This window comes from Muscardinus avellanarius (genome assembly GCF_963383645.1).
Source record: "Muscardinus avellanarius genome assembly, chromosome: 6".
Classification (NCBI taxonomy): Eukaryota; Metazoa; Chordata; class Mammalia; order Rodentia; family Gliridae; genus Muscardinus; species Muscardinus avellanarius.
In genome coordinates this window covers 66,993,954-67,015,934 of record NC_137791.1, presented here as the reverse complement: position 1 = coordinate 67,015,934, position 21,981 = coordinate 66,993,954, and the positions used below count along the sequence as shown (strand labels likewise).

The 21,981-nt window shown below is 39.0% G+C and overlaps 1 protein-coding gene across 1 annotated transcript in view; it reads left to right on the top strand.

Moving 5' to 3' along the window:
• The window catches only part of PTPN13 (protein tyrosine phosphatase non-receptor type 13), a gene marked incomplete at both ends in the record, with an annotated part of 193,749 nt that overhangs the window by 153,830 nt on the left and 17,938 nt on the right, over positions 1–21,981 (top strand). The window contains 7 exons of the mRNA XM_080697337.1: positions 85–295; positions 3,946–4,016; positions 7,340–7,401; positions 8,935–9,028; positions 10,537–10,674; positions 11,377–11,465; positions 18,350–18,405. Of these exons, the coding sequence (XP_080553463.1) occupies positions 85–295; positions 3,946–4,016; positions 7,340–7,401; positions 8,935–9,028; positions 10,537–10,674; positions 11,377–11,465; positions 18,350–18,405 (721 nt within the window). The remainder of the gene's footprint in view (positions 1–84; positions 296–3,945; positions 4,017–7,339; positions 7,402–8,934; positions 9,029–10,536; positions 10,675–11,376; positions 11,466–18,349; positions 18,406–21,981) is intronic.

The window sequence follows — 21,981 nt, the reverse complement described above, 5'->3', positions numbered from 1 at the left end:
AAGCTTTGTGCCTTGTGATTTTCTTGGCTAGATTAAGCACATACTCGTATGACTGAGAAAACAATTATTTTTCATTCTTTGAAGGTTTTTCCTTATCTGGAGGTCATGGCAGTCTTCATCAAGTCATATATGTTAGTGATATTAATCCAAGGTCAGCTGCAGCCATTGAGGGTCATCTTCAGCTACTAGATATCATCCATTATGTGAACGGAGTCAGCACACAAGGAATGACCTTGGAAGAAGCTAACAGAACATTAGACATGTCACTTCCTTCAGTAGTGCTGAAAGCCACCAGGTTTGTAGGCTTTGTGTATCTGTACATGCATTTCAGGTGTTGATTGTACTTATATACTCCTTTTTGGGGGAGCAAGTATGGTACTGGGGATTGAATTTAGAAGCATTTACCTCCAGGTTACACCTCAGCCCTTTTAATTTTTGAAGCGGGGTCTTGTTAAATTGCTGAGGCCAACCTCAAACCTGCAATCCACCTGTCTCAGCCTCCCAAGTACACATTATAGATGTGTACCACAGCTATATTTATGTACTCTTTTTATATTTATATACTATTATAAGATATTACTGAATTAGTAATCCATAGAGTAAAAGACTTAGTAAAGTTAAAATAGACTTTCTATTAAAAAAATTTTTTTTTTTTTTTTGTGGTACTAAGGGTGGAACCCAGAGGCTTTCTACCTCCAGGATATACTCTCAGGCCTATTTTATATTTTATTTGGAAACAGGGTCTCACTAAGTTGCTGAGAACCTCACTAAGTGGCTGAGACTGGCTTCGAACTTGTGCTATCCTCCTGTCTCAGCCTCCCAAGCACAGGGATTACAAGCATGTGCCACCACGCCTGGCGACTTTCTAGTAAATATTTTAAGAATATTAAGTACATAAATATTTGAGTATATGTTAGTTAACGTTTATTAGGATGTTTTTAGTCACCAAAAATACAACCCAACTTTGTTTAAATAAGAAAGAAAAAAAATTTTTTTGTGGTACTGGGGATGGAACCCAGGGGCATTCTACCACCAAACTACAACCCCAGCCCTATTTTTTATTCTCTATTTTGAAACAGGGTCTCACTGAGTTGCAGAGGGCCTCACTGAATAGCTGAGGCTGTCCACAAACAGCAATCCTCCTGTCTCAGCCTCCCAAGTACTGGGATTACAAGTGTGCACCACCACGCCCAGCTCAAAAGAAAATTTATTGTCATACTTGATTTTTAAAGCCTAAATATAAGGTGGTCACTGAGCATGGTGGCATGCATTTGTAATTCTAGTACTTGGGAGGCTGAGACAGAAATATTACAGGTTCAAAGCCAGCTTCAACAACTTAGCAAGACTCTGTTCCCAAATAAAAAATAAAATAGGACTCAGAATAGAATGCCCTTGGGTTCAATCCCCAGGACCGCACACATACACACAAAAGATAAGATGGTCATCAAGTGAAATCTTTCCAGGCCTCTAGTTCCGCTTCTTTGCTGTTTTCAGTTCTTCCCTCCTCTGTAGTAGTTTTCTTTAGGATAATCAAATGACCACATTAGTTTCGTGCTCACAGAGTATACCACACCATCCAGTCTTCTAACAGAAATCTCACCAGTCACTCCAGGTAAAGCAATAATGTGTGCCAGTTGCTTTGGGCCTCAATTAATGTCAGTCCCTAAATTGAAGCAAAGGGATAAAAATAAATTTCTTGTCTTTGGCCATTGGTGGCCATTCCAAAGGTAGGATGGGGAACACCACATCTGCTGTTGATGAGGTAAGAACTCCTGTTTCCACCACACCTCCTAACAGTCCCACAGTGTTCAAAAGTGCTAAGCACAGTGCTTCTTTCACTTGCCATGGGAGTAAATTGAGAAAACATATGCATTCATTTCCTACCACCTTTGTAACAAACTGTCATAAATTTAGTGGCTTAAGGAAACTCAAGATGATCTTAACAGTTCTGGAGGTCAGAAATACAAAGGTCTCACTGGGCTAAAGTTGTCTTCAGGGCTGTATTCCTTCTGTAGGTTTCAGGAGGAAACCCATTTCCTTGCCCTTTCCACCTTATAAAGAACACTCGTTTTCCTGGGTTTCTAGCCCCTTTCTTTTTTCAAACCAGCCATTATGGCGCTCTGCTTCTCTTTCTCTAACTATAACTGCCTGCCTCCCTCTGTCATTGATCAGGACCCCAGGGGAATTACAGTGGAGCCCTAATAATCCAAGATAATTTTTTCATCTCAGAATACCCACTTCTTTTGCCTTATAAAATTCATAGTTTCCAAGGATTAGCCACTACATTAGACTGTTTAAGGGGAGAGCTGTTATTTTTACCACTTTGTACATGAATTCATGCCCTCTAGATTAAAACTTTGAACTTCTGACTCAGAAATACTTCAGTACTAACCCCACAGCAAGCAGCCTGAGCCTGGTGGGTGTGCCTTCCACATGTCCTCCAAGGCTCTGGAGATGATGTATGCGGGCCTGGTGGACTCCTGCCTAGGTGATGGGTTATATTACAGGAGAGAATAGCATAAGAAAAGCCTGGGGAACCTACCATTTTAAAGCAGCCTCTAATAGAGCCTGGTTTATTTTTTTGGAGGAGATAGAGAAATTATTTGCCTTATCCCTTACATTTGTACCCTGAAAAGACAGTTGAGTAATGGACTAGAGCTAAAAAAAATTTTTTTAATTAAAAAAGTGTCAGATCCTTGTGTTTTGGGGTTACCCAATGAGAGTCTGAAGGAATGTATACAGGGATACTTAGGGTCTGTGGTATATTATCTCTTTCAATACTGTACACCTTAGGCAACCTCCTTTCCCTCAAGTATCAGCAACATTAAGATTGCATACTAATAAGCTGGGCTTGGAGGCGCACGATTATAATCCCAACATTTGGGAGGCTGAGACTGGAGGATTGCAGTTAGCAAACAGCCTCAGCTACTTAATGAGGCTTTCTGCAACTTAGTGAGACCCTGTTTCAAAATAAAGAATACAAAATAGAACAGGGGGTGTAGCTCGGAGGTAGAATGCACCTGGGTTCCATCCCCAGACCTGCCAAAAAAAAAAAAAGATTGCATACTAATCCCTATTCCCAAGGTGCTATCTTCTGGACTATATTTTCGTGGGTAGTACTATTCTCTTTTATTTTTTTTTTTTTATATTGAGACAGTCTCACTAAGTTGTATAGCTAGTGTCAAATTTTGATTCTCCTCAGCCTTCCAAGTACTGGGATTACAGGTGTGCACCACTGCACCCAGCTCAATAGTATTATTCTTTTTTTTTTTTTTTTTTTTTTTGGTGGTGGTGGTACTGAGGTCCTGGAAGCCCTTCTACCTCTGGGATACACTCCCACGGGCTATACTCCCAGACCTATTTTTTTTACCTTTTTATGTGGAAACAGGGTCTCTTAAGCCAGCAAGGCTGAAGCACGGGGATTACAAGCGTGCGCCACCATGCCCGGCAGTATTATTCTTATAATCCTTTGAATATAGATATTTATTCCAGACTTTCACTTTAAATAATCTACAACAAAACATGTATTACATGTATCAAGGGTTGTAGATATATGAATCTTGAAAATCTGTGACTGCTAAATTAACTTACCTTTGAGCTGTCTACTGAGCAACAGTGAACTAAATTACTAGATATTAATGTTACTAGTAGTTTAATTGGGAAGGGAAATACAGTGATGCTTTGTATTGAAACCCAAAGGAAGATTGTGTAAAGAAGTTATTCTTAATCTTTTGGGGGTCAGAACTATCTCTCTCCAAAAATTCATAAATGAAAACTCATAGAATTTTGTCTACAGCTCCAGGGGGTTCCTAGAGCCCCTAAAGCTGATCCAAAATAAAACTTCTGAAACAGGTGTTTCAGAAGAATATTAACAGGTGTTTCAAAGGATATTTAAGCAAATTTTCTTTCATTTTTACAATTATCTTTTCTTTTTTTACTAAACAGAGATGGTCATCCAGTGGTTCCCAGTTCAAAGAAATCTGCAGTGCTGACTCCAAAGTCAAGCAAAGCCAATGGTAAGGCTACATCTGTTTTATGGCACAAGTGGTTGTGAAGGGGGAACTTTTCTTTCTGAATAGCAAGCTTAGATGTTGTACCAAAATCTTGTGGGCTATAAAATTTATAGCCCAGTGGACTGGAGTTTACAAGTTTTGTATCACCTTAACAAGTTACTTAATCCATAAATAAGCCTTTTTTTCTCTATTAGTAAAATAAGGATATTATTATCTACCTTCTAAAGCTATATTTAAGCATAAATCAGTAGTACATGTGAAACCCCATTATACTTGTCATGTGCTAATTTATTCAGACATTTGCAGAATATCTCCTCTTTGATTTATGTATATAGCAGTGTGTAAACAGAGTGTCTTTCATACTTCTAGCATAACAGTAGCAATAGTAGTAGCAGTAGTAATAGTTTGGGCAGCAGCTGTCTGTAGTACTCATTCTGGACTGAGCATTCTTTCCTCACAGTAACTCCATGATTCTAGAGTTACTACGATCATTTTATAGAAAAAGAGACTCAGAGCCGGGTGTGGTGGCGCACGCTTGTAATCCCTGCGCTTGGGAGGCAGAGACAGGAGGATCGCACTGGTTCGAAGCCAGCTGAGTGTCCTGGCTTAGGAGACCCTGTTTCCAAAATAAAATAAAAAAAAAATGTAAAAATATGTCTGGGAGTGTAGCCCGAAGGTAGAAGGGCTTCCGGGAACCCCAGTACCACCAAAAAAAAAAAAAAAAAGAAAAAGAAAAAGAGACTCAGATGTGGGGAAATTTGATAATTTACCCAAGCTCGTAGAGTTAAGGCCTAGAACCAGAATTAAAACCCAGGAAGTCTAATTCTATATTAATTTGCATAATAAGACCCCATACATGTATCTTTAATTGCTAGTACTAATATAGTAAGAAAATGAGAAATAGAGGAATGTGATTGAATATAATACATTCAAAAAGTAAATTTAGCCGGGTGTGGTGGTGCATGCTTGTAACCCCAGCATTTGGGAGGCTGAGACTGGAGGATCACGGTTCATGGACAGCCTCAGCTACTTAGTGAGCCCCTCTGCAACTCAGTGAGACCTGGTTTCAGAATAAAGAATAAAAAAATTGGGCAGGGTGTGTAGCTCGGAGGTTGAATGCCCCTGGGTTCCATCCCCAGACCTGCAAAAAAACAAAAAAAGTAAATTCAGTACTTCATGTATAACTAATCTTTTAGGTTATCTAGTAGTTGTATCTGAATACCAGTAGTAGCCAGGAGTGGTAGCACACACTTGTAATCCCAGTACTTGGGAGGCTGAGACAGGAGGATCACAGGTCTGTGGCCAGCCTCAGCTACTTAGTGAGGCCCTCTGCAACTTAGTGAGAACCTGTTTCAAAAAATAAAGAATAAAAAATCAGGCTGGGGATGTAGCTTGGAGGTAGAATGCCCCTGGGTTCCATCCCCAGCACTACAAAAATAAAAATAAATAAATATCAACAGTAGCTTAAAAAAACTTACTATATAGTTGTCTATCTTCTAAAGGTAAAATTTCTAAATCCTAAACCATAGGGGTTCTTTTTGCTGCTATGTATCTTTCCAGTTCATGATAGGCAACTATGACATGAAACTGAGGAGGGCCTTTTTCAGTGACCTCAGGAATGACACCTCTTTATAATTTTCTAGTGCCCTGGACCCTTGTGAACACTGACTAGTGATCTGTCAATAAGATTCTCCAGCTTGATTCCCATAGAACTAATATATTTATAGGTTTTACAACTCATATAGTATCAATAATACAAACTCTCTACAGTGGCCAGAATGTAAAATGTTATCATCATTTACCAAAACAGTTTGACAGTTTCTTAAAAATGTAAGCACATGGCCAGGTGTGGTGGTGCATAGTACTTGGGAGGCTAAGAGAAGGTTCATAGGTCCAAGTGCAACCTCAGCAACTTAGCAGCAAGACCCTGTTTCTTTCTTTTTCCTCCCCCCCCCCACCACCCTGGTACTGGAGATTGAATCCAGGGGCATTCTACCTCTGAACTACACCCTCAGCCCTATTTTTTTTAAACAGGGTTTTCCTAAGTTGCTGAGGCTGGCCTTGAACCTGTGCTGCTTCTGTCTCAACCTCTCAAGTATTGGGATTACAGGCATGAGTTCCCATGCCCAGCTTGAATTCTTTTCTTTTCAGAAAGTGACTTTTAGCTGGGCGTGGTGTCGCACGCTTGTAATCCCTGCACTTGGGAGGCAGAGACAGGAGGAGCCAGCTGCGCTGGCTTAAGATCCCTGTTTCCAAATAAAAAACCAAAGATAGGTCTGGGAGTGTAACCCAGAGGTAGAAGGGTTTCCAAAAACCCCAGAACCACCAAAAAAAAGAGAAAGAAAGAAAGTGACTTTTTTTAGCCAGGCATGATGGTGCATGCCTGTAATCCCAGCATTTGGGAGGCTGAGACAGGAGGATCACAGTTTGTGGACAGCCTCAGCTACTTAGTGAGACCCTTTGCAACTCAGTGAGACTCTGTTTCCAAATACAGGGGCGGGGGGAAATAGGGCTGGGGTGTAGCTTAGAGGTAAAATGCCCCTGGGTTCCATCCCCGGTACAGCAAAAAAAAAAGGAAAAAGAAAGTGACTTTTTTTTCTTTTGCAGTACCGGGGGTGGACCCAGGGGTATTCTGCCTCTAAGCTACACCCCCAGCCTTACTTTTTATTCTTAATTTTAAAACAGCGTCTCACTGAGTTGCAAAGGGCCTCAGTAAATAGCTGAGGCTGTCCGCGAACCGCGACCCTCCTGTATTAGCTTCCCAAATGCTGAGATTACACGCATGCACCACTACACCGGCTAGAAAGTGACTTTTTAACTTTATCACTTTTTGATGTGATGTCCTTTAGTAGACTAATAAAAAAATAACATCCTCATAAATGTGAGTTTTCTTTATTTTATTTTTGATACTGAGTATTGAACTCAGAGGCATTGTACCTATGAGCTACACCCTCAACCCTATTTTTAATATTTATTTTGAAACAGTCTCTTGCTAGATTGATGAGAGTCTCACTGCTTGTGTGCCAGCCATCTTTGAACCTGCGATGTTCCTTTCTCAGCCTCTCAACTACTGTGATTACAAGTGTGTGCCTAGCTAGTTATTTTTATATGTATCAAATTTGGGGAGTGTAGGAACTTAGGGCCTGCACATGTCAGTCAAGCAATCTACCACTGTGCTACAACCCCAGCCTCAATGTATTTAATTGAGTAAGATCTTCATACATGTACTTGGTGTGGCAGACTTACATCCTTGTCTTTAATTATGTTGCTGTCTCCATTATGACTGTGTCCGGCTCATCCCTTTACTTTCTGTATTGTTCTTTCAGGCCATCACAGTGTGGAGCCTTGTGGTCAGCCCACCCTCACTCCTAAGAATTCATTCTCCAAAGTAAGTAAAAAAGGTCAACTTCTTTCATGTTCTATCTCCCTATGCAAATAATCTATATTTATTTGTGTTTTGAACCAAAGTGATTTCAAATTTAAATATTTGTTGGTTTTAAATACATGTATGATTAATAAAGATAAATTTTGGTGAAATTGTAGAATACACAACATAGAGCCCTCACACTAGCAACCCTACATTGTTTGGCAAACACTCAGCTCTTAAATAAGCTAATTACTTAAAAAGGTAGCTTTAGTTTGGGGATTTTTTTCAAGTGATGTGCACAATTATTTCAGTCATTTCTCAGACAATGGAAAGGGAAGAGTACAATTAAGAATAGAATTGCTTCTTTGGTTTAATTTTGGCCAGTAGTGATCTGTGAATGTTATACTAAACTACTAGTGAGAAAAACAGTAGTGGTCAAAAAAATAAGTACTTGCTGCTGAAAGACTTAGAAAATACTTTATTACATAATGAGAGCTTAAATCCATTAGAATTAGCACAAAAAAAGAGTAATTGAACAAAATATTTTCACACATAATGAATTACACCTCATGCTCTTTCCTTAAGTCTACTTTTATGCCCATTGTTTGGCTAACGTTTATTTATAAGATTTTGTTTTTGGTGTGTAATGTACATTTCTAAAATGATCACAGCTGGATCTTCACTTTATTGGATTGTTATATCCCACTATCATCCCAATCTATTCTAACCCTCACTTCTCAAATGTCTTTTTCCATGTAATGTAAAATGTATAATATCTTCCCACAGAAAATGAGTTCCTCTTTTAGAAATGAAAACCTTATCACTAGGCTTAGTCTAGACATGAGCTGGATTTAAGGTAGGAGGAGAAAACGAATTTAGTGACCAGAAGCCCATACTTCTTGCCTTTCATTTTACTATGTTATTTCACACTTTGACTTAGGGCAACAAGTCCTAAAAAGATACTGCAGCAGAAGAAATGTTAAGGCAGAAATGATCGTGACACAAAACTAAAAATCCCTTTGTATACACATATGTGTGGATTGAGCTAGAGCAGTCCTCACTGTTGTTTATTCAGATCTTCAATTTCACATAACTGAAGCAACTACATTTTCATGTGTTTCTAGCATTATTCATGCTGTACAGTGCTTATTTTCTTTTTAAATACCAGCATGTTGTTGAAAAAGAGAAGAGTAGAGTTTCTGTTAAATTAACATAAAACCCTAAAAACCAGAACTTTTATTGTTCATGATTGCCAGCATTTTGTGTTGTTGTTGTTGGAGTTAAAATCTTCCAGGAAGTCTCCCTGACAGTGTTCTGTCCTTGAATGCTAATGTCTGTGCTATGAATTTCTCATGAAAAATGGAATTTTATAATCCAGTGAAGCTTTTTGGCATTATTATGCCACCACTGTTCATAAAGAAACAAATTCTGTTGCATTGACCATGTGTCTTTTTTATCCTAATAAAAAGAGCAAGGTTTTCAGAGCAAACCGCAGCATTTCTTGAAAGCTAGTTAAATAACATCCTGATGATTTGCTTTGGTTTTATACTTTAGGTTAATGGGAAAGAAATAATTGAAGTCTTGTACCCTGAAGAAAAATATTCTACTTCTCAGCTGAAGGGATCAGCAAACTCGATTGGATCCAAAGGTAGTTTTTTTTTTTTTTTAAATCGGCTATCCAGTTATTCTAAATTTCCACCATAATCAAGATAACAAATAAATATTAGGTATCTTCTGTTATTTTCCTTCTATGTTTTTATAGTTTTAAAAGGAAAGACTGTTGTTCAAATAAATAAAAGAATATAAAACTAATATTGTTAAAGCATTAATGTAAAAATATCCAGTATTTGCCGGGCGTGGGGGCGTACACTTGGAATCCCCGCGCTTGGGAGGCAGAGACAGGAGAATCGTGCAGGTTCGAAGCCAGCCTTGCTGGCTTAAGAGACCCTGTTTCCAAATAAATAAATAAATATTATAAATAGGTCTGGGAGTGTAGTCCGGAGATAGAACCCTAGTACCACCAAAAAAAAAATCTAGCATTTATTCTCATTTCTTAGACTAAAGTCACTTTTTTTTTTTTTTTTTTTTTTTGGCGGTGGAAGCTAGGAGCATTCTACCTCTGAGCCACACCCTTACCCCTATATTTTATTCTTTATTTTGTTTTTGGGGTTTTTTTTTGTTTGTTTGTTTTGGTAGTACTGGGTCCTGGAAGCCCTTCTACCTCCGGGCTACGCTCCCAGACCTATTTTTACATTTTTTAAATTTGGAAACAGGGTCTCCTAAGCCAGCGCGCGGCTGGCTTCGAACCTGTGCAATCCTCCTGTCTCTGCCTCCCAAGCGCGGGGATTACAAGCTTGCACCACCACACCCGACTTTATTCTTTATTTTGAAACAGGGTTTCACTGAGTGGCAAAGGACCTCACTAAGTAGCTGAGGCTGTCCGTGAACCATGATCCTCCTGTCTTAGCCTCACAAATGCTGGGATTACAAGTGTGCGCCACCACACTCAGCCCTAAAACTACTTTTTTTTTTTTTTTTTTTTCCAGTACAGGAAATGGAATCCAGGGGCATTCTACCTCCGAGCTACACTCCCAGTTCATTTTTTTATTCTTTATTTTGAAACAGGGTCTCACTAAGTTGTAAAGGGCCTCACTAAGTAGCTGAGGCTGGCCACGAACCCAGATTCTCCTGTCTCAGCCTCCCAAATGCTGGGCTTACAAGTGTGCGCCACTATGCCCGGCTTCTAAAACAACTTTTAAGTGATAGAAAAGATAGTTATTTTGTTTGATAGTTTTCTTGTATTCTGTGAAGCATCACTTCACAGGCTAAATAGAAATTTTTATCTTGAGGTTTTTTTCTCCTTGATCCATGTAACATAACTTTTTGAGATTAAGAAAGTAAACATTAAAGTACTAATGTGTCATGAAAAGGAGTATCACCAACATTGATTTGGGTTTGTTTTTTGTAAGTAGCATTTGTGTGATCTTTTGTAGCCACCAGAATAGTTCTAGAACTAAAAATGACTGAGTCACAATGGTAACCACAGCTGCCTTTTAAAGCGATGCTTAAAACTTACAAAGACCTAGCAAGTTTACACTGACACTTTGTCCTTTCTCATGTCAATATTATATTTTATGTAAATTATTATTTTTAAAGAATCTGATTTGCAAGATGATGGAATTTATGATGACCCTCAAGAAGCTGAAGTAATCCAGTCTCTGCTCGATGTTGTGGATGAAGAAGCCCAGAACCTTCTAAACCAAAACCATGCTGCAGGAGATGCCTGTGTTCCAGGTAGATGAACTGTAGGAGTTATAAATACATGTCTAGGAGCAGTTTTTATTTTTATTTTTTATTTTATTTTTATTTTTTGTGGTACTGGGGTTCCTGGGAGCCCTTCTACCTCCGTACTACACTCCCAGACCTATTTTTTTATATTTTTATTTGGAAACAGGGTCTCTTAAGCCAGCACAGCTGGCTTCGAATCTGCACGATCCTCCTGTCTCCGCCTCCCAAGCCGGGGGATTACAAGCGTGCGCCACCACGCCCAGTCTAGGAGCAATTTTTAAATAAATATAAAATATATTAGCATATTGCCCAATTCCTCACTGGTGCATAATATCTCAGAAATTAAATAGATTTGATCTAATTTTCCATATTTGTAAATAGGTTAGCTTTTTAGTCAGATATCAAACTGTATTGTTAACACAATTTTTACTTCACTTTTAATACTTTTTCTGACATTGTAATTATACATCATAGTAAAATTCAAAGTGATACAAACATGCACACAGGTCTTGATGTGCTTCCCTTCAGATCCCACTCAGCTACACATCCTCCAGCCCTGAGATCATTTTAACCAGAAATGTTATACTGACAGGTACCATGTCATTTGTTTCTAGCATTTACAGTTAGAACATTGAAACTATTTGTGGATACTGGTTCCTATTGTTTCAATGGTCTATTAGATCTTATTTACCTGCATCTCTCCACCAGGCACAATGAAGACAACTGGGAAGTTATCTGAAGACAGAGCAGAAGATACAGACTGTGATGGTTCACCTTTACCTGAGGATTTTACTGAGGTGAGGGTAATATGTAGTCTACATAAACCGCTTAGGATACTAGATCTTGTTCCAATTATATGCTTTAACCCAGAAGGTGAAATAATCTGAGATAGTTGCTTATTTTGTTGACAAATTCTATTTAGGAAGAAAGCGGAGGTTAATTTTATTTTTTTTACATGAAAGTATCATCCTATCCAGTGAAGGAATCAATACTCAGTTCCCTCAAATTAAAAGAAAAAGAAAAGAAACAATTGGTTTTCAAAAATGTAATTGTTGTTAGGCATGGTGATGCATGCTTGTGATCCCAATACTTAGGAGGCTGACACAGAAGAATCACGCAGGTTCAAAGCCAGCCTCAGCTATTTAGTGAGGCTTTCAGCAACTTAGTGAGATCGTTTCCAAATAAGATATAAATGGTCTGGGAGTGTAACCCAGAGGTAGAAAGTCCCTGGGTTCCATCCTCAGTACCACAAAAAAAAAACAAAAAAAATGTAATTTGTTAACTAAAATTCTTAGGATTTTGGATCTTCTAGTACATCGAGCTAAGAAAAAGCATAAAATAGTGCAAGTCATAATTACAGTTATGTAATTACCATCCTATTTATACAAATCTGATCTTAGTACTCCAAAACAACTCTTCATTATCCTTCTTAGTGTTCCTACTTCACGTCTTCAATTATTAAAACTCTGCTGACTTAAGTTGTTAAAATAATTGCACACAATCTCATACATAGATGATTATGTCCATTAAACCTTTATAAATATTTTTTCAGGCTTTTTTTTTAAATTGGTGCACTGTATTCATACATCATAGTGGGATACTAAAAAACTTTTGTAGACATACATGTACCCATTGCCCAGTCAGCCCCCACCCAATCCCCACCTCATTCCCTCCCCATCCCCCCTTCCCATGCTTGGCTTAGTGGTTGATATCTAGTATTATAGCAATTTATCCAAAATTAAAAATGATAATCTCACATAACAGTTTCATTTGTCTGATACCAAGCTTTTGATAACTTAAAGATAACATTTCAATATTTCTTTTTGCTTTCTTTCTTACCAGAGAATATTTTTTTCTTTTTTTTTTAGGTGAAACTATCATATATTTATATATTTATTTTTCAGAAAAAATCTATCCTAATATAGAATATGGACTCTAGATACCCAAAATGATCTCAAAAAAGAACAAAGCTAGAAGATATATATTTTCTGATTTCAAGCCATATAAAGCTACAATAATTGAAACAGTGTAGTACTGTTCTAAAGGCAGATATATAAACCATTGGAGTTAAATAAAAGCCTAGAGATAAATTCTTCCATATATGTCAAGTTATTTTTGACAAGGTTTCCACGAACATTTGGTGGTGGAAATAATAATCTTTTAACTAAATATTGTTGAAAAATAATAATTACATAAAAAAGAATAAAATTGGACCCTTACCTAATCCCATGTACAAATATTAACTCAAAATAGATAAAAGACCTAAATATAAATCTTAACTATAAACTTTTAGAAGAAAATCTGGGTCATAAAACCTCACAACATTGAAATTGGCAGTGATTTCTTGGATATGATTTCAATGGCACAGGCAACAGAAGAGTATACAAACTCCCTAAAAAATAAAAAAATATTGTATATCCAAAGACAATGTAAACAGAGTTAAAAGTTACTGATAGAATGGGATAAAATATTTCCAAATGCTATATCTGAAGGTATATTAATATTCCAACTAGAAATCCTAAAAATTAACAACAATAAAAGCAAACAATACAATTTAGAGATAGGTAAAAGACTAACATAAATAATGAATCTTCACAGATAACTAATCTTAGTTGTTTGTTGGATGGAAAATCTTGTTTCTCTGGTTCTGGTGTGTGTTACCTATTTCTTCTTTGTAGTTAATCTCTTTGAGTATTTTCTCTAGCGCTGGTTTTGAAGACATAAATTGCTTCAGTTTCTGTTTGTCATGGAAGCTTCTTATTTCTCCATCTAATTTGATAGAAAGTTTTGCTGGGTAGGAAATTTTTGGCTGGAAGTTGTTTTCTTTCAGAGTTTGGAATATGTTACTCCAAGCCCTTCTGGCTCTCATGACTTGGTTTGGGAAGTCTGGAGTGATTCTAATTGGCTTGCCTCTGAATGTCACTTGGCCCTTTGTTTTTGTTGCCTTTAAGATTCTCTGCTTGGCTTCCACATTGGTCATTTTGACAATTATGTGGCGTGGGGATCCTCTTCTCCGATCCTGTCTAAAGGGAATTCTATAAGTTTCCTGGACCTGTGTATTGACCTCTTGCTCTATGTTTGGAAAATTTTCTGCTATTACTTCCTTGAAGAGATTGTTGATCCCTTTGGTTTTACCTTCTTTTCCCTCCTCTATTCCAATTATTCTTAGGTTAGCTCTCTTAAAATGGACCCATATTTCTTCAATGTCAGATTCCTGCTGTCAGATATCTTTTTCTAAATTAGAAACCATGCGTTCATTTTTTGAATGATCATCTTCTAAGAGCGAGATTTTCTTCTCCATGTGGTCTAATTGGTTGTTTGTACTTTGAATTGAGGCCTTTACTTCATTAATTGCATCCTTTATCTCTTTTTGGCTCTCTCTGAATTCTTTTCGAAGCACCTCTATTATTTCTACAGTTATTTTCCTGATTTGATCTTCTAGAAATCTCTGAATTTCTGTTTTATCGGGTTCTGATGTTGTGGGGTTGTGGGCATTCATTGCTCCATTGTTATTCCTCTTTCCCATGATTTCGGGAGTTTGTGCCTTCTCTGGGTTCTTCCCTTGGGTCGCTATGACTTCACTTAAGGTGCTCTGGATCTCGAGTTTGTGGTATCTCAGACCCCACTACTCCTTTACTTGGTTGTATCACAGAGTCTCAGACCCAGGGAGTCGATAGAGGCTGCTTTAGACTATGGGGGGGTGCCAGGTTGGGCGTTCTCTTATGGTGTGATATCTCTGTCACCGCCACTCCCCCACTGGCCCAAGTTCTTGGGAGTGCAGGATTTCTCCTCTGGGGCCCGCAATTTGACTCACTGTTATTGAGTACGCAGATGGAGCTGTAGTGGACCGCTACCACGCCCTTGGCCGTGAGGCTGGCGTATTTTTTCTCTGGTTTTGAGCTCCACTCTGAGTCCCTGCGGGGTTTGCTGAGCCCAGCCACTGGGAGCTTTAGATGCTCCTTGCATGGAAAAATCTGCCGAATCCTGCCCGGCTGTTCCACAGTGGCTCACCTCAGCTCGCTGTCCGCCACTTCTCTCTGGAGCCTGGTGGGCTGTTGAGTGCTTTGGTCTGTAGCCGTAGCCGTCCGGTGACCTCGCCGCTGCTGCCGGCAGTAAGGCACTGCTGCCGCGTCCTCGGGCGTGAGGCCGGCGTATCTCCTCTGTGGCTCTGAGCTCCGTTCTGAGTCCCCCTCCTCTCTGGGGCTGGCGCTGCAAGGAAAGATGGTGCCTGCCGTTCCGTGCCACTGCTCCGGCCGCAGCATTGCAGTCTGGTTTCTTTCTGGTGTCCCATTTTTCCAGCCCTCTTTTTCTCTGTCCCTTGTAATTACATTTTTTGTTTCTCTGCTGATGGTGTTTTCTGGCTATGAAAGGCGCTGATTTTGTGGTAATAGAGATTGGTTGTTAGCGGGGCTCTTAAGCCCCGCTTTTCTTGGTCACCATCTTCCCGGAAGTCCGTGGTTCAGGCCCTTTATAAATATTTAATATGTGCATATGTGAAGAAGCTTGTATCTGCTAAATATTTCTTAATCTATAGAAATATATAAATATTAACATTCAAAATATATTCTTTAGTAGTTTTACTTAAGATGTTCTTCTGTACAGCCCAAGTATTAATAATTATAATAGGCATTTTGAAAAACTTTTTTCTGAATAGCTCATAGTGACTTTCATCATGTTTTTACTACCACTAACAATGCCACTTAAAATGTAAAGAAAAAATAGAAATCTTTAATTTCATTTCAGAATGTCCTATCAAATGCCTTTCCATATGAGGCTGAGCAGGAGGAATGCAATTTCCAGGCCAGCCTGGGCAATTTAGCAAGACCCTATCTCAAAATAAAAGCTGAAAAGGGTTGGGAATGTAGCTCAGCATTTGAGCACCCCTGGGTCCAATCTCTAATACCAAAAAGAAAAACAAAACACAGTAAAAAGTGCCTCTCATAGAAAGAGTTTTGTGGTAGTAAGAGATGAGTAATTTTGAAGAAGTTAAAGAAAGACCCGTGGGTTTGAAGCCTAGCAAGTGAAGGGGAGATTGTAGAGTTGAACAGGGGCCAGATTGTTTGTTTGTTTGTTTGTTTGTTTGTTTGTTTGTTTTGCGGGTGTGGGGATGGAACCCAGGGGTATTCTCCATCTGAGCTACACCCCAGCCCTATTTTTATTCTTTATTTTGAAACAGGGTCTCATTAAGTTGCAGATGGCCTCACTAAGTAGCTGAGGCTGTCCTCAAAACACGATATTCCTGTCTCAGCCTCCCGAATGCTAGGATTACATGCACCATCACGCCTGGCTCAGGGGTCAGATAATTGAGAGCTATTAGATGAAAAGAATTTCCCTAGTGTTATATAATTTATCCTGATAATGATTGAAATATATGAATTACTAAGAGTGTAAGATGACATCTGTAATTGCAGCAAAATGTTCCTGTTGCAGAATCAGGGTCTCTGTGATACCATACTCAAAAGTACAAGATCATTGATCTTTGATAATAAAAGGGCAAGATAACACATTTGACACTCACCATCTTGAGCCCTTTTCACATTTTTTTGTTGTTTTGGTTTTGAAATGGGGTTCTTATTATGTTTCCCTGGCTAGCCTAGAACTCCTGGGCTCATGTAATGTTCCCATCTAAGACTCCCAAGTAGCTGAGTGTACAGATGCATGCTTTTGCACCCAGCTCATTTTCAGGTGATAACACTGAAGCAGAGCCAAGCACAGTGCATGCCTGTAATTCCAGTGCTTGGGATGACAAGATGAGGGATTCAGGGTTCAAGGCCAGTCTCAACAGTAACAAAAATAAATGAATAAATAAATAAATTGAAGTAATATAAAGGCATATGCCAAGTGTTCGTATTTAAAAGATCATTGATTCAGATTTTTACCTTGCTTTCTCCTGGTGTCTTTCTTTTTATTTTTTATTTTTTTATTTTTATTTTTTATTTTTTTGGTACTGGGGATGAAACCCAGAGGCATTCTGTTTCTATTTCTGAATTATACTTGTTTCTATTTCTGGACAATAAAATAAAAATAAAATAATAAAAAATTTTATTTTGCTATAATAAAATGTAATTTTATTATTTTCTTCAATTTTTATTATTTTATCCATTCAAAATAAAACTTTTTTATTTTGAAACAGGATCTCACTAAGTTGTGGAGCGCCTCACTAAGTAGCTGAAGCTGGCCACAAACTTGAAATCCTCCTGTTTCAGCCTCCCAAGTACTGGGATTACAAGCATGCACCACTATGCCTGGCTTCCTGGTGTCTTTACTTTTAATACTCTTATGTAAGAAATGAAAAACCAATACAAGAAGATGACTAAATGGGGACATCAAAAATTCTTGGTCCTGCACCGGGCTTGGTGGCACATGCTTGTAATCCCCGCACTTGGGAGGTGGAGATAGGAGGATCGCGCAGGTTCGAAGCCAGCCGCATGGGCTTAAGAGACCCTGTTTCCAAATAAAAAAGTATAAAAATAAGTCTGGGAGTGTAACCTGGAGGTAGAAGGGTTTCCAGGAACCCCAGTACCACCAAAATAATAATAATAATAATAATTATTGGTCCTGATGCTTCAGCCTGTTTGGAGTATATTAATTGACTATCATATATGTCTTTGTAATAGGAGTAACAGTAAATAAAAGAAATAGCCAGGCGTGGTGATGCACGCTTGTAATCCCCACGCTTGGAAGGCAGAGACAGGAAGATTGCGCAGGTTGAAGCCAGCCTTGCTGGCTTAAGAGACCCTGTTTCCAAATAAAAATATTTTAAAAATAGGTCTGGGAGTGTAGCCCGGATGTAGAAGGGTTTCCAGGAACCTTAGTACCACACACACACACACACACACACACACACACACACACACATAGAAGAAATAAATCACAGGAAAAGGTTAAACATTTGAGCCACGCGTGGTGGTGCAGACTTGTAATCCCAGTACTTGGTAGGCTAAAACAGAAGAATCCCAGGTTCATGGCCAGCCTGAGCTACTTAGTGAGGCCTTCCACAACTTAGTGAGACTCTGTTTCAAAATAAAGAATAGCCAGGTGTGGTGGCGCAGTTGTAATCTCAGCAGTTGGGAGGCTGAGAAGGTTCATAGTTTGTGGACAGCCTCAGCTACTTAGTGAGGCCCTTTGCAACTCAGTGAGATGCTATTTCAAAATAAAGAATGGAAGGCTGGGTGTGGTGGTGCACGCTTGTAATCCCAGCATTCGGGAGGCTGAGACCGGAGCATCACAGTTCATGGACAGCCTTGGCTACTTAGTGAGGCCCTCTGCAACTCAGTGAGACCCGGTTTCAAAATAAAGAGTAAAAAAATAGGGCAGGGGGTGTAGCACCGAGGTTGAATGCCCCTGGGTTTCATCCCTAAACCCACAAAAAAAAAAAAATGGAAAAAGGCCTGGGGGTGTAACTTGGAGGTAGAATGCCCCTGGGTTCCATCCCCAGTACCACAAGAGAGAGAGAGAGAGGAGGAGGAAGAGGAAAAGGAAGAAAGGAATGAAAGAAGGATGGATGGATGGATGGATGGATGGATGGATGGATGGATTAGGGCTGGAGGTGTAGCTCAGAGGCTGAATGCCCCTGGGTTCAGTCTCCAGTATCACACACACACACACAAAAGTTAAACATTGTAAAAATTTAATTTTTGTTACAATAGCCTAATTTGGGTTTTATTTTTCTCTATTGTAGTCTACTAAAATGAATGGCTGTGAAGAATATTGTGAAGAAAAAACGAACAGTGAAAGGTAAGATTTTCCAAGTGTCTTTAACACTTTCATTCTTTTTTCTTTTTTAGAAATGATCTGATTTTCTATTTGTTTTTCAATAAAATAAAAATATTTGAGTAAATTATGGAACTATGGTTAAATATTTAAAATATTTTAATTTTTTAATATTTATTTATTAGCACTGAGGATTGAACCCACAGGCATTTTCCCTCTCCAGTACACCCCAGCCATCCATTTACTTGTGTTTGTTTGTTTATTTATTCATTCATTCATTTATTTTGAAACAGGATCTCCCTAAGTTGCTACGAGTGGTCTCACTAAATTGTTAAGGCCTCCAACCTGTAGTCCTCCTGCATCCACCTTCCAAGTACTGGGATTACAGACATGTGCCACTTTATCTTGTTTTAAAATTTTTATACAAGGATATTCTATTAGCATATGAAAATGTGTTTAGTATACAATTGCTCCAGAAAAGTAATATTCATTTAATCCTGGAAAAAAAAATGAATAAACGAATGGTATAAAAGAAAATGTGCTTCCAGACATAGTGGTGTACACCTACAATGCCAAAGACTCAGGAGGCTAAGGCAGGAGGATCACAAGTTTAAGGCAGCCAGAGCAACTTTGTGAGAACCTGTCTCAGCATAAAAAGGACTGGGGATACAGCTCAGTGGTAGAGCACTTGCTTTGCATGCAGGAGGCCTTTTATTTGATGCCCAGTACAGACAGGGAGAAAAGGAGAAGATATCAATTATCTTCTGCTAGGATTATGAGTAACTTCGATTCCTGTTTCTGTATTTTTCTGTACTTCCAAAAATTTTCATTTTCATGAGTAAGAAAAATGAAACCAAAGAAGGTAAGAGACTTTTTTAAACCCCATTAAAGTTTTTTAAAAACAATTTCTAATATGCTAAGATTTTTATAACATTATCAGAGAAAAGGTACATATGTATCGTTGATTGACAAAGTATACATAATTTTGCTTCATGTTATATAATAATCAGACAGTCAAAAGAAGTCATTTGCATTTTCTTTTTTTGTGTGTGTATGGTACTGGGGTTGGAACTTAGGGGCATTCTACCAGTGAGCTACACCCCAGCCCTATTTTTTTTATTCTTTATTTTGGTTTTGTTTGTTGGTTTGGTTTGGTTTTTTTGTTTTGTTTTGTTTGTTTTTGGTGGCACTGGGAATGGAACCCTTCTACCTCCGGGCTACACTCCCAGACCTATTTTGTATTTTATTTGGAAACAGGGTCTCTTAAGCCAGCAAGGCTGGCTTCGAACTTACACGATCCTCCTGTCTCCACCTCCCAAGCACGGGGATTACAAGTGTGTCACCACGCCAGCCTATTCTTTATTTTGAAAGAGAGTCTCATTGAGTTGCAAAGGACCTCACTAAGTAGCTGAGGCTGTCCACGAACCAGGATTCTCCTGTCTCAGCTTCCCAAATGCTGGGATTATAAGCATGAGCCACCACACCCAGCTGCATTTCCTTATAAAGGCAAATTGAAGCCAGGTATGGTGGTATACATCTGTAATCCCAGTTCTTGGAAGGCTAAGACAGGAGTATTACAGGTTCTGGGACAGCCTCAGCAACTTAGCAAGACTTTCAGCAACCTATGAAGACCTTGTTTTCTTTCTTCTTTTTTTTACGATGTGCTTTTATTGTAGTCCGACATCATAATGTAAATCATGTTGGCAGTAACATACACGCACACAGCACTTGGTGCCCCCCCCACTGCCTCCTCATTTCCTCCCTCCCTGATACAGAGTACTGAGATTGATGTTGATGTGTTCACTCTATGTACACATCCTCATTTTCAAATTAAAATAAAATAGGGTTGGAATGTAGCTCAGAGGTAGAATGTCCCTGGGTTCAATCCCCAGCAACACACACACACACACACACACACACACACACACACACACACACACACAGATATTGACAGTGATTTTTTTTTTTTTTTGGTATGTTTTTGGTTTGGTTTGGTACTGAGGATTGAACTCAGAGGCATTCTACTTCCAAGACACAACCCCAACCTGATTTATTTCTTACTTGGAAACTAGGTTGCTGAGAGCCTAAGTTACCATGGCTTTGAACATGCAATCCTCTTGATTCAGCCTCCCAAATACTAGGATTAGAAGTATGCACCACCACACCTGGCTTGTAGATATTATTAATGAAGTAATGCATACAGTTCGTACCGTTGACATTTGGCAGCCTTAGTCCATGTCCTATTTTAATGGTGTGGACTCTGGTCATCAAGACTAAAGTACTCTACTTTGTTCCCCTGACTACCAGAAAGTGAAAAAATGTATTCAGGCTTTTACATAATCCTTTTTCATCTCACTTTAGCACTAAACACTATTCTCCTACCTAGTTTCTCTTTTCTGACCACCCATTTTACTTGGGATGCTATCTGCTGTGTACCCCTAGAATAATGAGGACTTGGACTGAGTTTCATTACATTGAATGCCCACATATAAGCATGTTTCTTCACTAGGAACATCTTTAAGTAAATTAGAACACACCCATCTGATGTATCAGTGGGCAGGTGTTGAAAACGAAGAGAAAGCTACCCACTTACACGCTGTAATCACTTACCCATGTTTAGGGATAGAAATGAAATCACTTTGTCCATGCCAAGGGGCTCCATCAGACTAAGGTTCAAAGACTTGGAATCTGTTTGAAAATAAATTTAAAATATCAGATGTGGTAGCACATGCCTGTCATCCCCGTACTTGAGAGACTACAATACAAGGTTCGCAGCCTCGGCAACTTAGTGAGGCCATCAGCAAATTAGCAAGACCCTGTTTCGAAATAAAAATAAAAAGGCCTGAGGGTATAGCTAGAAGATTCTGCACCTCAGCTCTATTTATGTCTTCCAGTACATTTTTTTAATTTTTTTTATTGGTGCATGTAGTCATACATCTTAATGGGATACAAGATGGTACAGGCATACATACACACATCACCTATTTAGCCCTTCCCCATTTCTCTCCCCCTTCCCTCCCTCCTCCCTCCTTATGTTTGACTTAGTGATTGACTTTGATACGTTTGTGAATGTACACTAGACGAAGAAGAAGAAACTATAGATGAACAAATAAGGCAACCTAACTGAGGGATGGGAGGGAGAAAGAGGGAAATGCTTCCAGCTTATTTATTTACTTATTTATTTTTTATTTATTTTGGGTGGCACTGAGGTTCCTGGAAACCCTTCTACCTCCAGGCTACACTCCCAGACCTATTTTATACTTTTTTATTTGGAAACTGGGTCTCTTAAGCCAGCACGGCTGGCTTTGAACCTGCGTGATCCTCCTGTCTCTGCCTCCCAAGCACGGGAATTACAAGTGTGCGCCACCATGGCTTCAAATGGTCTATTTTAAAATACTGTAATAGTTGGGCCAGGAGTTGTGGTGCACAGTTCTAATCCCAGCATTTGGGAGGCTAAGACAGGAGGATGGTAATTCGCGGACAGCCTCAGCTACTTAGTAAGGCCCCCTTGCAACTTAGTGAGACCCTGCTTCAAAATAAAGAATAAAAAATAGGGCTGGGGTATAGCTTGGAGGTAGAATGTCCCTGCATTCCATCCCC